This window comes from Rana temporaria, chromosome 1 (genome assembly GCF_905171775.1).
Source record: "Rana temporaria chromosome 1, aRanTem1.1, whole genome shotgun sequence".
Classification (NCBI taxonomy): Eukaryota; Metazoa; Chordata; class Amphibia; order Anura; family Ranidae; genus Rana; species Rana temporaria.
Window position 1 is genome coordinate 447,921,292 of NC_053489.1, and position 17,212 is coordinate 447,938,503.

The 17,212-nt window shown below is 44.0% G+C and overlaps 1 protein-coding gene across 4 annotated transcripts in view; it reads left to right on the forward strand.

Annotated features, from left to right (window-relative positions):
* The window catches only part of MLLT1 (MLLT1 super elongation complex subunit), a 98,067-nt gene that overhangs the window by 23,737 nt on the left and 57,118 nt on the right, over positions 1–17,212 (forward strand). For all 4 annotated transcript variants that reach the window (XM_040327208.1, XM_040327189.1, XM_040327198.1 and 1 more), the window contains 2 exons: positions 2,075–2,162; positions 13,763–13,871. In XM_040327208.1, the coding sequence (XP_040183142.1) occupies positions 2,075–2,162; positions 13,763–13,871 (197 nt within the window). The remainder of the gene's footprint in view (positions 1–2,074; positions 2,163–13,762; positions 13,872–17,212) is intronic.

Sequence of the window (17,212 nt, forward strand, 5' to 3'; positions counted from 1 at the left end):
AGCAAACTGAAAATTAATATTTTTGTCATTCTCAAAACTTTTTGCAACGGCTGTATTGAGTGGTTTTATTAAGATATTTTAAGGTTTCAGGGAAGTTTAGTACCATTCGATGCAGAGTTAAAAACCTATATACTTTGGAAACCAAAATTGTATAGACTGCATTTTTAAAACTTTTTTTTTTTGTAAGGTTGACTGCTTATAATAAAAATACACGCAGGGCATTTCCTAAAACAATCTACCAAAATAAAATCCTTAAAGAAGATCTCCAGGCAATTTTTAATCTTTTTTTCCCATGCAGTGGGGCACATTGCATGTGTTAACTGCTCGTTTTATCCAGGAGCAAAAGGAAAAGCTATAGTTCCCTGATCCTCTGGAAAGCCACACACCATGTCATTCACAAGACCGCTAGACTCCGGGAGGACAGGAGCAGTGGGGACAGGTGTTGCGCTTGAAGGATTGGCAGATTAGGGAAGTTTATCTCCGCTCACGAGCAGTTAACCCATGCAGTGCGGGCACTGCCCCACTGCCTGGGAAAACAAAAGTTTTGCTTCGGAATAGTTCTTTCTAATGTCCAGAAAAATGTGTATGAAAATTATTTTGTATACAAAGCAGTTAGATTGTTATTGTGATGACTAGCTGAATATTTATATTGGTCCGTTACTGTCCACTTTTGAACTTTTTGCTTTTTTGAGTGTTAGTGTGTAAGCTAAACAGAAAGTAAAGCTAGCCATGTAGGAGGATTCCCTCATCTACTTCGAATTCATGGATGGGTCAAACTAGTACATTTTTTACTAAAAAGGGAATGACTAATCTATGGGCTGCTTAAGAGTGTTTCCTTTGTGCTTTGCTTAGTTTCTTCCACATATGTTAAAGTGCCTATAGACAAGTATTGGCAATCACTCAGTCCAGCTATTTGTTTACGATTTACGTGCAGAAACCTTTAGTCCAATGCCGTCCATAGATGGTTCGAATCTCGGCCGGTTCAGTATAAGCCAGCCGAGATTTGAACATGGGCAGGCTGAATGGACCCAAGTGGATCAATCAACTTGGGTACAACCAGCATGTCGGATTTTTGGCATTTGATTATTGCCAGCGGCTAAAGCCATTAGCAATAATCACTGTATTCTCCTGCCGGGAGAATAAATAGTTCAGTGGTAGGGATTCTGCCATCAGCACTGTCAGTCACAGTCAAAATCAAGCAACCTGAGGTTGCAGGAAAGAAAATCTGTGGCCTCCTTGAGAGTAGGTTTTTAGACTGGTTAAAAAACTTTGATCACTGTCCCCCCCCCCCCCCCCGCTAAGTCGGCATTGGAGGTGTATGTAGCACATTTCTCCTTCCCTTTTGTATATCCCAAGCCAGAACAGGCGTCTGAGACAACTGTTTGTGTGTAGGACTTTATTGGCAGATTCTGGTGCTTAAAGCGGAACTCCATCCAGATGGGGGAGTTCCACTTTAAGTCCTCCTCCCCTGCCACATTTGGCATGCATTTCTTTGGATGGAAGCGGGTACCTAGTTTTGACAGGTACTTGCTCCCACTTTGCGATCTGAGTGGAAGTTTTTCTCCCCCTCTCCCCTGAGGCCATTCAGAAAGTGCAGCAGGCAGCTATGTGTGAAGCAGCAAGCAGCACAGATGGTTGCCCACAGTCATGTTGGCATCGGGAACCTAAAGGCTAGTAAAAAGATAGCCCGGGTAATGATGGCACTGGATCCCTGGACAGGTAAGTGTAATTTTATTAAAAGTCAGCAGCTACAGGATTTGCAGCTGCTGATTTAAATTTTTATATTTTTTTTTACCGACTGAAACTCCTCTTTAGGGGAATGGAATCGTACCTGCAATTACATAGGAAATCCTCTTAAAGTGCCATTTCAAACAAACCTTCGAACTGAAACACCAGTATTTGGTAGAATAATGTTCCTTTAAAATTTGCTACTATGCTTATCTCATTTATATGCAAATATGTGTTTATAATATATTCGTTTAGAATCTGGGTTGCCTTATTTTACCACATTAATTTGTTCTTTTTTTTTGTTGTCATTTCCACCCTTGTCTTCCTAATTCGTGTATGTATGTAGTCCATCCCATCTAGCCCATCAAACAGCAGCTCCACCTCAGACTCCAGCTCTGAGTCCGACTTTGAACCTTCCCAAAACCACAGCCAAGGTAAGCATGCATTTATAAAATCTCTAATGACCTATCCAGATCATTTGTAAAAAAAAAATATGGGCTTACCATTCCTTTTTTATGTACAGTAACTAGCTGTCTGTGAAAAGGCATATGGATACATCCAAAGACATGCTAGTAGGTTATGTGGCTCTTGTCCAAATTGGCCATAGTATATGTGTGCATGTAAGGTAGAGACCTTAGATTGTAAGCTTCTTAAGGTCAAGGACCGATGTGAACGTACAGTTGTAAAGCTTTGCAAAAATTGTCAGTGCTATAGAAATACCTGTAATAAATATGCATTCTCTGGAGTTTAACAATACAGGTGTTTATTTCAGCACAGTCATGTGCCGTAGAATCTCTTTTGTTTCCTTAGAAGTGCAACCAGCAGCGATCATCACTGGCTAAGCGGACAGCCACAGATGGCAGTGGCTGCTGCCGACCTGTCATTGATGTGTACAGGGCTCGGCGACTGCAGCTAAGCCGCTCACTGGTTGCAGAAACAGAAGATTACTGCTGCTATTAGTTGCACCGGCGCTAAGGCTCGATTCACACCTATGCATGTTGCTTTTGAGCGTTTTTGCAGTGCTTGCTGCGTTTTTCGACACACGATTTTACAGCGATTTGCTTTTTTCTTTTTTTTTTTTACATTTTCTTTAACTGCTTGCCGACCAGCTGCCGCAGTTATACGGCGGCAGGTCGGCTCTGCTGGGCGAGAGCACGTAGCTATACGTCACCTCGCCGAGCAGCCAATAGGGGTGCGCACGCTTGCCCCCAGACGCGCATGCCCGGCGGTCGCGATCACCGCCGGGCACCCGCGATTGCTCCTTACAGAGCGAGAACCGGGAGCTGTGTGTGTAAACACACAGCTCCCGGTCCTGTCAGGGAGGGAAATGACTTATCGTCTGTTTATACAATGTATGAACAGCAATTTGTAATTTTCCCATGTCGGTCCCACCCCCCCCCTTCAGTTAGAACACACCCAGGGAATATGATTAACCCCTTCCTCGCCCCCTAGTGTTAACCCCTTCACTGCCAGTGGCATTTTTTATAGTAATCAATGCATTTTTATAGCACTGATCGCTATAAAAATGCCAATGGTCCCAAAGATGTGTCCGAAGTGTCCGCCATAATGTCGCAGTACCGATTAAAAATCGCTGACTAGTAAAAAAAAAATATTAAGAAAAATGCCATAAAACTATCCCCTATTTTGTAAACAATATAACTTTTGCGCAAACCAATCAATAAACGCTTATTGCGATTTTTTTTTTTTTTTTACGAAAGATATGTAGACGAATACGTATCGGCCTAAACTGAGGGAAAAAAATGTTGTTATATAGATTTTTGGGGGATATTTATTATAGCAAAAAGTAAAAAATATTATTTTTTTTAAAAAATTGTAGCTTTATTTTTGTTTATAGCGCAAAAACTAAAAACCGCAGAGGTGATCAAATACCACCAAAAGAAAGCTCTATTTTTGGGAAAAAAGGACGGCAATTTTGTTTGGGAGCCTTGTCGCACGACCGCGCAATTGTCTGTTAAAGCGGCGCAGTGCCGAATCTCAAAAACTGGCCTGGTCTTTGACCAGCAATAAGGTCCGGGGGTTAAGTGATTAACAACCAGCTATAAACAGGTACAAAAAAAAACGAAAATTGCGGCAAAAACATGGAACTCCAAAAACGCAGAGGCACAAAAAAGCATTGATGTGAACATGTTCTATAGGAAAACATGTTAAATTTCCCTGCATTTCTGTAAGATGCAAAATGCGTCAAAAACGCATTAGTGTGAATGGAGCCTAAGTCACCCATGCAAATGTAAACTTACTGTTTTAAAATATCCCCTTTTTGGCTTTTTTTTTTTGCATGCACTGTCCCTATAAGGCTTCATGTACACAGGACATTGTTCAACCTCTTCTGAATGAATTAACTTGACAGCTAAAAACCGGCATCTAAAAAACGACCGTTTATCCGCGTTTGCATCTAGAAGAGTTTGAAAAAAAATAGGATTTTTTGTACTCGCCGTAAAAATCCTTTTCTCTGAGTCCATGGACGGACACAGCTCCTTAAATCTTGACAAGTGGGTTATGTTCCCGGGGAGGACTAGGCAGAAACATGTTTGTTAATGTAACATGTATTTAATTATCTGAGTTGAACAGCCCCGCCCAGGGGGAGGTCCCTCCAGACATAACCCTCGTAACAAGCAGTACAAACCTAAAAAGGAGGGGTGGGTGCTGTGTCCGTCCATGGACTCAGAGAAAAGGATTTTACGGTGAGTGCAAAAAAATACTATTTTCTCTTATCGTCCATGGACGGACACAGCTCCTTAAATCTTGACAAGTGGAACTTCCCCAATTAGTGTCAAAATCGAGGGGTGGGAAATATATCAGTAAAACCAATTTTAACTTCACCCCAAAACAAGCAGAGCTCCTCAACGGAGGAGGTGCAACTTTAAACAGCCGCCTGGAAAAACTAGCGACCGAAAGAAGCATCAGAAGATGCACTCACAGCAACCATGTACATTTTGGAAAAAGTGCAAACAGACGAGCAAGTCGCCGCCTCGCACACCTGTGAGACTGACGCATGATGTCGGAAAAAAAACAGGAGGCACCAATTGCTCTGGTCGAAAATGTTGCGACTGGAAAAGGGGGGCCCGCCCCCTAAGAGCATAGGCCTGTATGACAGTCTGCCTGATCCACCGAGAAAGGGTGGTCGACGAGACCGCCAGGCCCTTTTGTGGACTAGACACCGACACAAAAGAGGGTCAGATCTCCAAAACGGAGCCGTAGCAGGCAGGTACACCCGCAAAGGGCGTACCACACCTAAAGTATGAAAAGCAACCTCCGTAGGATGCGCCGGCCCGAGGACATGAAATAACAATGCCCTTATTCAGGAGAAAGGCCAAAACCACCTTCGGAAGAAGGGAGGGTCGCAGGCGCACCACCACCTAATCCTTATGGAGGATCAAGCATGGCGGCTTACAAGACCGCCAACTCAGAGGCCCCTCTAACGGCGGTAAAGGCCACTAAAGGGCCCACCTTCTGAGATAGTGTCAAGAGAAAATCTCTCTGATGTTTCCAAAAGGAAGGTTCCTGAAGAACCGAGAGCACCAGAGTCAAAACTCATTGGGGAAGAGATGGGCCAAGAGGGGAAAGTATATGACAAACCCCCTGCACAAAGAGGTACCCACCAGGGAACGGGCCGCAAAAAGGCCACTGAAAGAACACAGCCAAGTCTGAAATCTGCCCCCAAACGGTGCTTAAAGCAATTTTGAGATCCACTCCAAGCTGTAAAAAAAGCAGGACCCTGGCCACCGAGTACGTCCGTGGACGTCACTTCATCTCTTCACACTTAGTGATGTAGGCCTGCCGGGTGCAACGGTAGATCCTCCGGAAGAAGACTACCGTGTCCTCAGCATGGTTGAGATGACCGAGTCGGACAGACCCCCCCGGTTTCTTAAAGTCTGGCTACCAATAGCCATGTTAAGCAAGTTAGTGACTGTACAACAGGAGGAAGTATGGGACCTCGAGACAGAGGGACCTCCTGCCCTGGCGACAGCCAGAGTACCTCCGCTATGAGGCACCCGAAATCGGCGTACCAAGAAGGCCAATCTGGAGCCATCGGGATCCCCTCAGCCTCCACTCTATGGAGCAGCCGAGGAAGTAACAACAATGGAGGAACGGCATAAAGCCGCCGATACAGACCCCACCGGGCCACCAGCGCGACTGACGCGTCTGTACCAGAGCACTAGACCTGGCCACTAACTTCAACACCCTTGCGGTGGAGACGAGCGGCCAGGAGATCCATGAGCGGAGAAGCCCACGGCGAGCCCTGGCCACGTGACAACGCAGACCTTCCTGGGCTTGAACCCAGAGTCAAATGCATGCAGGGCAGGCAGTCTACCCCTGAGCTATAATCTCTCCTGCCCTGTGGGGGAGCCGAAAAACACCTCCAAGCACAAATACCAGTCACCCTGGTCCAGCATCTGGCGACTCCAGTAGTCCGCCTGCCGGTATACCTGATGGTAGACTGAAGCCACGGGCGTGGCATTGTCCGGCTGAATCCAGATCAGGCGACCTTGCAACCTCCTCGGACACAAGGAGAAGCATAGCCTGATCGCCCAAATAGTAGGACAATGAACGGTAGACATGGTCCACAGCAACCAGGCAGCCTCCCACCCAGATACTAACCAGGCCAGACCCTGGGTAGCTACCGAGATCAGACGAGAGCGGGCACATTCAGGGAGGTGTGGCCGCGTAGGTCCATGCAAGTCAATCTACTCAGGGCCGACTGGACCCCCCATGTGCCCCCACAACCCGTGAGGCTGGCGTCCGTCGTAAACGCCGACCACTGGAAGGAAGAAACAACTTCCCGGACTGAAGAGTCGGGGATCTCCGTCACCAACTTAGATAGACTCTGACTAGGTGGCGCACCTGAAGACCACCTCGCAGACCCACTGGTCAGAGAGCAGGGAGGTTCCCTGAATTGTGAACCTGTAAGCCGCCCCCCCACCTAGAGCAGGGAGGGAAGGCTACATACATTGGCAGGGTTTGTGTGCCGGCCTGATCGGCTTACGCACCCCGGGACGAATTAGTCCCCTAGCTGAGTCTTTGTCGGCCTGGGAGGGTTGCCCTTTAATAATTCATACACATAGTGTGTATGTATATTATGTATTTGGAGGGTGGGAGGAAACCAGAGTACCCGGAGGAAACCCACGCAGACACAGGGAGTGACAATACAAGCTCCAGGCAGATTGGTGTCAGTGTCTGGAATCGAATCAATGACTCTCTTGCTGCCAAGTAATGGAGTTAACCACTACACCACTGTGTGCATAAAACCATCTCTGAAACAGAAGCCCTTTATAACCAGGGTGCAGCATTCAATGAAGCATCACAGACCTATACGAGGCCCTGAACCAGCAGGTCCGCTAGCCTAGTAACTTCGGGAGAGAGTCGGTGCTCCTTCACTGTCTGGTGCAAAATGCTCACTCAGTGAGTGACCGAGACCCCAGAGTAGTGGCCACAATAGGCCGCAAGTCAGACCCCAGCATTGTAAACATGGAAGGGGCCAGTGCTTCGGATCTTCTATCAGTCAGATCCATACAAGCGGGGTTCCCGCAATAGGGAGAGTGGTAACCTATACATGACACCCGGAGGGTCCACCACCGGAGAAGAAGCCCACCTCTTGAAAGGGCTCTCCTCAAAGGGGCACTGAACCGTCCGGCGGTGAGGGACTACAAAAGCCCTTGCGGCTTTTCTCATTCCGCATCCTAGAAATGATCAAAGAAGGGCACAGAAGGAAATAACCTACACAGAGCGGTCTGATTTGTGTGATCCAAAAAAGACCGAGCCCTTGGCGGAAACCCAGCTTCACTATCCAGCTTAGGAGAGTCCCTTGCAGCAGTGAGAAGCGCACCCATAAATGCCTTATCCTGCACTGACCCAGGTACCTGGTCCGTGGCTCCATAACCAAGCATTCCCCAGGGGATAACGGGGGAAGGGGGCACTCTTTTAACCCCCGCCCGTCTGCAGTCCGCCCCCACCCTGGCACAAAAGTGTCCAGGGCTAACAAGTCTCTGTGGGAATCCCAGGTGCTAACACCTGCTGCTACCACCAGCATGTTGAGGAAGGACCAGATACTGACTCCAAATATTAAAGACATTTACATGTAATAGATGTAAGTGTATGCACACCTGTCTTTACAAAGAACTGACGCTCCTAGGGCCCTATTCAGGGCATCTTACCCACTTGCTGCGCTGACCAGGGGTACCCAGGGGACTCACCTTAGGAGGAGACTGCCCAGCGCTGCCGACCACACTCAGCACACGGCATGTGGAGAGAAAAAGAACCGTGGAGGAACTGTGCGGCGTCTGCAGCGACCTGTGTGCACTGTAGGCAACAGCACTAGGGGTCAGGACTGCACAAAGATGGCCGCCGAGCGTTAAAAAAGCGGCCACAGGAAAATGGCCAACCGCAATGTAAGCTGCACATGCCGCGGCTACGACAAAATAGGCGCCAATGGGAGTTGGGAAATGCCAGACAACACAGTCCCCTCAGAAAGGCCCCCCCCCCCCCAGACAGCGTGCTTTAGTAATGCAGCAGAGGGAAAGGGGCAGGGAAGGGAGGAGAAGAGGACCCCTGAACCCCAGGAATGCCCAGCCGTAACAACCCACCAAAGCGGGAGTGACTGTACTTACCCGTCCGAGCGAGGACTCGCTGACGCATTCCTGACAGAACTACAACTGCAATGGAGGTAGCTGTCGGCCCGGTCCACTGTGAGTGAGACAACACCACAGCCCAGTCATATGTGGACCTCGGAGCAAAGCTCACGGGCCACCCCAGGAGTCATGGGGTATGGCGTGGCAGACCCAGCCTCTTTGCAAAGGTGTGCCCACGCTTTCTGGTCGGACTGAGTAGACTACAAGGATCTATATTATCCAGCCTGTCTCTCAGCCGACAGTTTAAAGAAGATTCTTCAAGAAAAGGTAAAATAAAACTAAATAAAATAAAATTTCTCCTCGGGGCGCTAGGCAGAACAAAACTGAGGCTGCATGCTGCAGTGAGGAGGGTTATGTCTGGAGGGACCGCCCCCTGGGCAGGACTGTTCAACTCTGTTAATGTAACGTATTTAATTATCTAACATGTTTCTGCCTAGTCCTCTCCTGTAAACAGGGAACATAACCCACTTGTCAAGATTTAAGGAGCTGTGTCCGTCCATGGACGATAAGAGAAAATGTATTTTTTTTGGTTAAAATTAAAAACGTCTAAACGAAACACTGTGAGTTTCCGCATTTAGCAGCATTTGGCGCTTGAAATGCCTCTAAACACAGCTTTTGAACGCATTTTTTGGGGTTTCAGAAAGCTTCTAAACTCAACTGCCTATAAATGTCTATAAACGACCCTGTGTACATGTACTGATAAGATAACATAGAGGAGAGTTCAGGAGCAGTTGAAAAAAAATGCCCAACTGTTCCTAAACGCCCGTTTACCAGCAGCAGTGTACATGAGGCCTAAAGCAGCACAGAGTGAAAGCAGTGTACTTTATTTATTTTATTTTCTGGGGAATCAAATCCATTTAATCTCTAAAGGGAAAGCAAAAGTAAAAAGCCGGTGCACTTTACAGCTCCAGAGCCTATACAATGTGCAGCTGCCCAATCCTCAATCCACCACTCTGGCCCCAGTAAAGTCCTATGCAGATGCTGAGTGATCCGTGTTCCTCACATGTTGAAGTTCCAGGTTTTCAAATGGCAGACTAGTGTTTTTTTCTTTGGCAAGCTTTCCATCGTTTTGCCTGAAAACGCATAAAGTGATCCTAACGAATAGAACCTTAACGAGGATATTTAGCTGTTTTTTCCATGCTTACGTTACACTCTGACACTGATTCTTTAAAATGCACTAGCCCTTGGTGCACGTTAAAATGGCATTAAAATTGGAGGCCAATTTTGAGAACTGGCATGTTTTGTGTATGTATAGAATAAAGAAGTGGCCTGAAGGGAAGTGAATGCATCTATTGCCAGGAACAGAAGAATAAGTGTTATGCTGGGTACACACAACCGTTTTTCGGGTTGTAAAAAAAATAAATTTTTTTTATGCAATTTAAAAACGATTGTGTGTGTGGGCTCACGATGTAAAAAATGGGCATTAAAAATTTAGAACATGCTCTAATTTTTCACAACGTTAACGTCGTAAAAAATGGTCGTGTGTGGGCTTTAACGACGTAAAAAAAAAGTGGATGCTCAAAAGCAAGTTATGAGAGGGGAGCGCTCATTCTGGTAAAACTAGCGTTCGTAATGGAGTAAGCACATTTATCACGTTGTAACAGACTGAAAAGCGCAAATGGTCTTTTACTAACATGAAATCAGCAAAAGCAGCCCAAAGGGTGGCGCCACCCGAATGGAACTTCTCCTTTATAGTGCCGTCGTATGTATTGTAGGTCACCGTGCTTTGCTAGAGCATTTTTTTTTCACGATCGTGCGTAGGCAAGGCCGGTTTAACTATCGGGTTAAAAAAAAATCGTTTTTTCTAGACCATTAAAAATTTCATTTTTTACAACCCAAAAAACGGTCGTGTGTACGCGGCATTAGCCTTGAGCGTGGTAGTAGTGTGGTGAACTGATTTTAAAATGTTATATTTTTTGCTACTAAAACTACTTGGAACCCCTAAACATATTGTGTGTGTGTATATATATGTATATGTGTATATATATATATATATATATATATATATATATATATATATATATATATATATATATATATATATATATATATATATATATATATATATATATATATATATATATATATATATATTAAATAAATAAATAAATATTATATATACACTTTTATTTTTAAGCAGAAGTCCTGGAGAATAAAATAGATAGTAGGTGTTACAAAGTCGCACAATATTTGCATGGCTTTTTTTTTCTAAGGCAGTGTTTAAGAAAGTGGAAAAAAATACACTTTTTAATTTTAATGCACAAAAACACAATATAATACCCAATTGTTTGGTAGAATATAAAAGGTGATGTTACGCTGAGTAAATAGATACCAAGCATGTCACCCTTTACAATTGCTTATGGCTGTGAAACGGCACCACACTATGGTATTTAAAAAATCTCCATAAGAGACACTTTAAAGGCCTTTACAAGTTACCAGTTTAAAGTTACATAGCATGGTATAAGCAATAACAAAAAAAATAAAAAAATTATTTGATATAAAAAAAAAGTTACATGGCAGGTCTGGCAAATTTTATTTCTTGCTCTCGTTCTGATGTTTGCGGTAATACCGACGCACACAGTCACCTTTGCGCGTGAGCACAGGGGGACGGCGTCACTTTATGGAAGGATCTGAGATCTATTAGACCCCCGATCGCTCCTCAGGCCTCCAAAGCATCAGCTCAATCCAAGATTGGTTTGAGCTGATGCTTTCACAAGCTGTTTATGGATTGCTCACGTGAGACCAAAAACAGACTTAATAAAATCCTTGTTGCTTTTAGTTTCTGACGTCACACAGTGGAGGGAACAACATAAATTCCTCTCACTTTGTGCCTGGAACCGGTTGCATGCAGTCGCATCCTTATCGGGCTCCCTTCCGTTGCTGCTCAGATTCATTTTACTAGAAAGAGAATCACTAATCACTTCAACTTTATTTATAAATGGCCCTAGGGTCCTTTCACACGGGCAAGTTCGATCAGGTCCGCCTGTCCCTTTTTTAGGAGGACCTGATCGGACCTTCCATTCACCCCTATTGAGAGGCGGATGTCAGCGGTAACATGTCTGCTGCCTCCCGCTGCTATCCGATCTGATCCTGTCCACCTTTACAGACGAATGGTGACCCCATTTTCTATTTATCCGGAGGATCGGATTGGATAAGATCGGCTCTGCACAGTGATCAGAAAAAGACCTGCCACCCACCTGCTCAGCAGGGATCAGCGGAGCCCGCTGAGCGGATCACCTGTGTGAAAGGACCCTTAGGCTCCCTTTGTTTCATCAGTTCCGTGTTTTTTTTTTTTTTAAACATGACTGATCAGTTACATTAGTTTTTCATAAATTTACATCAGTTTTTACATCCGAGTCCCGGAGCCATTTTTTCAATTTCAAATGTTTTGTTTACATGAAAATTTAGTCCTGAAGATTACTTAAAACCACCAATCATTTTAATATTCCAACAATTTTCTGAAAGCATACACCCTAGAGAATACGTTTGGGGGAGTTATTAGCACAACTGTTTATAGAAGGCCAAATGTCAGTGAAAAATACAAAGTTAATTTTAGGGCACACGAACACAATAGTTTACCCAGTTTTTTGGTACTATATAAAAGATGAAGTTGCAAACATGTCGAGCATTAAAATTGCATGCACCCGTGTAACAGTGAAAAACTTCAATACGCAAAACTTTCAAAGCCCCTGCAGGACATCAGTGTAGCGTTACCCATGAGCTCTGACTCTTAAATTATTGATCTCATTCTGGCTTGCATGGTGATATGCAACTTGTAGCACAATATGCAATTTTTTTATGTAGTCGTCCCAATGATTGCATTTTTGAATGTATGCCTGCATGTGTTTTTTTTTTTTTACTTCTGATTTTATTGTGATCACATAGTCCCCTATGTGATGGCATAAAAGTGACAGGTCCACTTTGGGGTGGGGGGGGGGCAGTGTGTGCAAGGAGAGGGGCAAGAGGAGAAGAGCAGTATATACAGTAAGGGGGCTGTGTGTACAGACAGGCTCCCTCACTTGCCAATGTCATTGCTGGTTTTAAATGTGATTTTGTAATTGTAAAATTGTAATTTTTTCCCCTCTAATTTATAATGCCGAGAAGGAACTATCATTCGGCCCTGTCACTAAAGTAAATAAAGGGGCAGGATCACCCACTGACTCTGCCCCTTTGTTTACTTTAGTGGCAGGACCGAATAACCGTGCGTTTTTGCAGTGTTTTAGTCAGAGAGGGACAACTTGAATGAACAGACCTCAAGTACTAGGACGTTTAATGTTCTACCTTTAAAAAAAAAAAAAAATGTTTTACCTAAGCAGATTTTGAGGTTGGGATACACACCCTTCCTGCTGACAAGTGCTTTTCTTGATGCTTTATTACAAAGAATACCAGACTATTACTCTCAGGAATTAAAGCTGATAGCACCACACCATTGTGTATAAGGAAAAATATAGTTCTAGCGGTGATTCAGTCATGTAAACCATATATTACAAAATATTAATAACTTTAAGTGCATTCTTAAAGAAATTGTCACATGCATATCGGAATATATAAAACAGTGATAGTTCAAATGAATGGTGAAAAAAGTCAGATTATTCAATCCCAGTGCTATTCCAGTGATTGTGGATAGCAGCCATGAGTATGCAAGTGCAAATCACCACAATGTGATTATCCACCTCTGAAGGAGGATAGATGCGCTTCACACTGGGGCAGTGCGCTTGCAGGATGGAAAAAAAGTCCTGCAAGCAGTGTTATTGGGGTGGTGCTTAAGCGTTGTTCAGGCGCTTTTAACCCCATGTTGACCCCCCTGGTCCCGCCTGCACAGCGCTGGCAAAGTGCTGCTAATACAAGCAGCGCTTTACGGCTAGCGCAGGGAGGTCTTTAGTGTGAAAGGGGTCTAGGGAGGAAAGAGTGATGACCTGGCCTTAGCATTAGGGTGTGAGACCCTGGAAGTTGCCTTATGGATCATCCTTCTGGAGATATATGCTTCTATTAGCTTATTTAATACAGTACCGCTGGTATCTGAGTTAACGATTTCTGGTAAGCGCATTTATCCTTTTTTTGATAATCACATTGTGGTGATTTGCACATGCATACTCGTGGCTGCTATCCACAATCACTGGAATAACACTGGGATTGAATAATCTTACTTTTTTTTACCATTCATTTGAATGATCACCGTTTTATATATCCTGATATGCATGGGACACTTTCTATAAGACTGCACTAAGGCTTTTTTCACTTCCTATGTACTGTAAAAAAAAAAAAACTCTTTAAATGATCTGTCTTGATGATCACCACTACTACCGCCACCAAAGAAATAAAATCACAGGGACGTTTGCTTTTTCATTCTTTTACATGTGTTGGTTTTCTATCCTTTTATGATCTAGGCCCTTTGCGATCTATGGTGGAAGATCTACAGTCAGAAGAGTCTGATGATGACAGCTCATGTGGGGAAGAGGTAACATCGAAGAATAAAACAGCAGGCCGAGATTCTCGGTGAGTACAATTCTAGTAAGGAATAAAAAGAAGGCAGCCTTTATTTCATTGTCTGCTTTTAAAGTAGAACTATAGACATTTTTTTTATTTTGGATAGAGTAAGGGAGGGTTATAACCCCTGTCATTATTTTATTTTTATTTTTTTGCCATCTGTGTCCCAACTTATCCAATTCGCATATACAGTTGGGTCCATATATATTTGGACACAGGGACAATTTTCATACTTTTGGCTCTGTATGCCACCAGAATAAAATTAAAACGAAACAATCCAAATGAATTTGAAGTGCTGACTTTCAGCTTTAATTCAAGGGGTTGAACATAAATTTCAAGTACAAATTTTAGGAACTGCAACCATTTTTAAACACAGTCCCCCATTTTCATGGGCTCAAATGTAATTGGACAAATGAATATAATCCTAAATAAAACATTTATTTTATTGAGAACTTTTTGCTGGCAATGACTGCCTGAAGTCTGGAACCAATGGACATTACCAAGCATGTACTGGCCATCGGGACTACCGGGAGTTTCCTGTTGGGCCGATGGCTCAGTGTGCTGGTTTCAGTGACAGCCTGTCTGTGAGCGGTCCTTGCAGTGTCCGTGGCCGATCCAAGTGCAGACTGCAGAGGCCTCCCTGAGTCCCCTCCCTCCTCCTCATTTGTGTTTGACATGTCACAGAAGTTCGGTCTATCACAGGAGGAGCCGGTGTAGGGGGTGGGACCAAACAATTATTTTCCAGAACTGGTCTGTTTTTTTGGGGGTTTTTTTCAGGCTTATAAATGGTTTGCACCTTGTGGTGAACCCTCTGTATTTGCTCTAATGAAGTGTTCTCTTGATTGTAGACTGTGACAATGATATTCCCACCTCCTGGAGAGTGTCCTTCACTTGTCTGGATGTTGTGAATTGGTTTTTCTTTACCATAGAGAGGATCCTGCGATCATCAACCACTGTTGTCTTCCGTGGACATCCAGACATTTTTATGTTGCTGAGCTCACCAGTGCGTTCTTCTTTTCTCAATTTACCAAACGGTTGATTTGGCCACTTCTAATGTTGCTGCTATTTTCTTGGTGGATTTGTTTTTGAAGCCTTGCATGGGCAGCTGCTTTGAACGCGTTATGCAGGTTCATAGCAATAGATTCCAAATGCAAATACAACACTTAGGCCTGGTTCACATCTATGCATTTTTTTGTGAGTTTTCAGTTTTTCAGAAACGCACTACAGTATTTTATGGAAAGGGCCAGGGACTTTTTTTTTTGGTTCCCTAGACCAGTGTTTCTCAACTCCAGTCCTCAAGGCGCCCCAACAGGTCATGTTTCAGGCTTTCCATTATTTTGCACAGGTGATTTGATCAGTTTCACTGCATTAACAATTACCACAGCCGTTTCATCTGAGGGAAGTCCTGAAAACATGACCTGTTGGGGTGCCTTGAGGACTGGAGTTGAGAAACACTGCCATAGACTTCAATGGATCAAATATGTGTATTGAAAAATGCACCTGGAATATGAAAACTGCAACCTGCATAGGAGTGAATCAGGCCCTTGAATCAACTTCAGACCTTTTACTTGCTTAATTTATGAAGAAATAACGATGGCGTAGTCCACACCTGGCCATGAAACTGCTCTTGATTCAATTGTCCAATTACTTTTGGTCCCTTGAAAAAAAGGGGGGGGGGGGTGGCTAGTCTTAGGAGGTGTAATTCCTAAACTCTTCCTCCGATTTGGATGTACACACCCTGAAACTAAACCTGAGTGTGCACTCTCAGCCCATATCCATTATATAACTATAGCTTGAATATGTTTTGGTAAATACCTGAAAAAAATAACTAAAATTGTGCCTGTGTCCAAATATATATGTGGACCTAACTGTATGTGAACCAAGCCTAAAGGGATTACAGGTTGTGTTTTTTTATAATTTCCCTCACTTTCAGTCCCAGTAAAAATGGTCACCAGGACAAAGAGAGAAATCTAATATCTATAGCAAGGGCACAGACCACAATAAAAACCTACATAAAAACAAGGCTTCTTTTCCTACACCATCCAAAACTTACAAAAAAATGCCATTGATTATTTGAAACCAGAGGATCAGCATACAAGCCTTGAAAGTAACATTTCAAGATGAAGGTCAGCAGTGGCAGCCCTGTACTTTTTCTCTGTACTTTAAAGCGGATGTCCGTTGAAAAAAAAAAATATTAAAAGCCAGCAGCTACAAATACTGCAGCTGCTGACTTTTAATATTAGGACACTTGCCTGTCCTGGAGTCCAGCACCGTCCGCAGCCGAGGACGAGCGATCGCCGCTCTACTAAACCCCCCCCCAGCCGCCATCTTCGGTGAAGGAGCTAGGAAGTGAAGTGCTCCGGCTTCGCTGCCCGGTTCCCTACGGCGCATGCGCGAGTTGCGCTACGCCTGCCGATTGGCTCCCGCTGTGTACTGGGAGCCGAGAGTTCCCAGAACACAAAGGGGGGCGGGAGGTGACGTAATGCCCGCAGTCTGCCCGAAACTGTGTGGCCGGAAGTGTTCAGACCGGTATCTGCACCCCCCTCCCCCCTGAAAGGTGTCAAATGTGACACCGGAGGGGGGAGGGTTCCGATCAGCGGGACTCCACTTTAAGGTGGAGCTTCGCTTTAAAACTCATCTCTGGGCAAAGCTTAACCACTTAAGACCTAGGCAGCTAAAGGACCCGGCCAGTTTTTGCGATTCGGCACTGCGTCACTTTAACAGACAATTGCGCGGTCGTACGACGTGGCTCCCAAACAAAATTGGCGTCCTTTTTTTCCCACAAATAGAGCTTTCTTTTGGTGGTATTTGATCACCTCTATGGTTTTTTATTTTTTGCGCTATAAACAAAAATAGAGCGACAATTTAGAAAAAAATGCTATATTTTTAACTTTTTGCTATAACAAATGTCCTCCAAAAATATATAAAAAAAAATATTGCAATAAACATTTATCGGTTGGTTTGCGATTAAAATTTATAGCGTTTACAAAATAGGGGATAGTTTTATTGCATTTTTAAAATATTTTTTTTTTTTTTTTTACTACTAATGGTGGCGATCAGCGACTTTTTATTTTCGTGACTGCGACATTATGGTGGACACTTCGGACAATTTTGACACATTTTTGGGACCATTGTCATTTTCACAGCAAAAAATGCATTTAAAATGCATTGTTTATTGTGAAAATGACAATTGCAGTTTGGGAGTTAACCACAAGGGGGCACTGAAGGGGTTATGTATGACCTCATCTGTGTTTCTAACTGTAGGGGGGTATGGCTGTAGGTGTGACGTCATTGATTGTGATCCTCTATATAAGGGAACACACGATCGATGATGGCGCCACAGTGAAGAA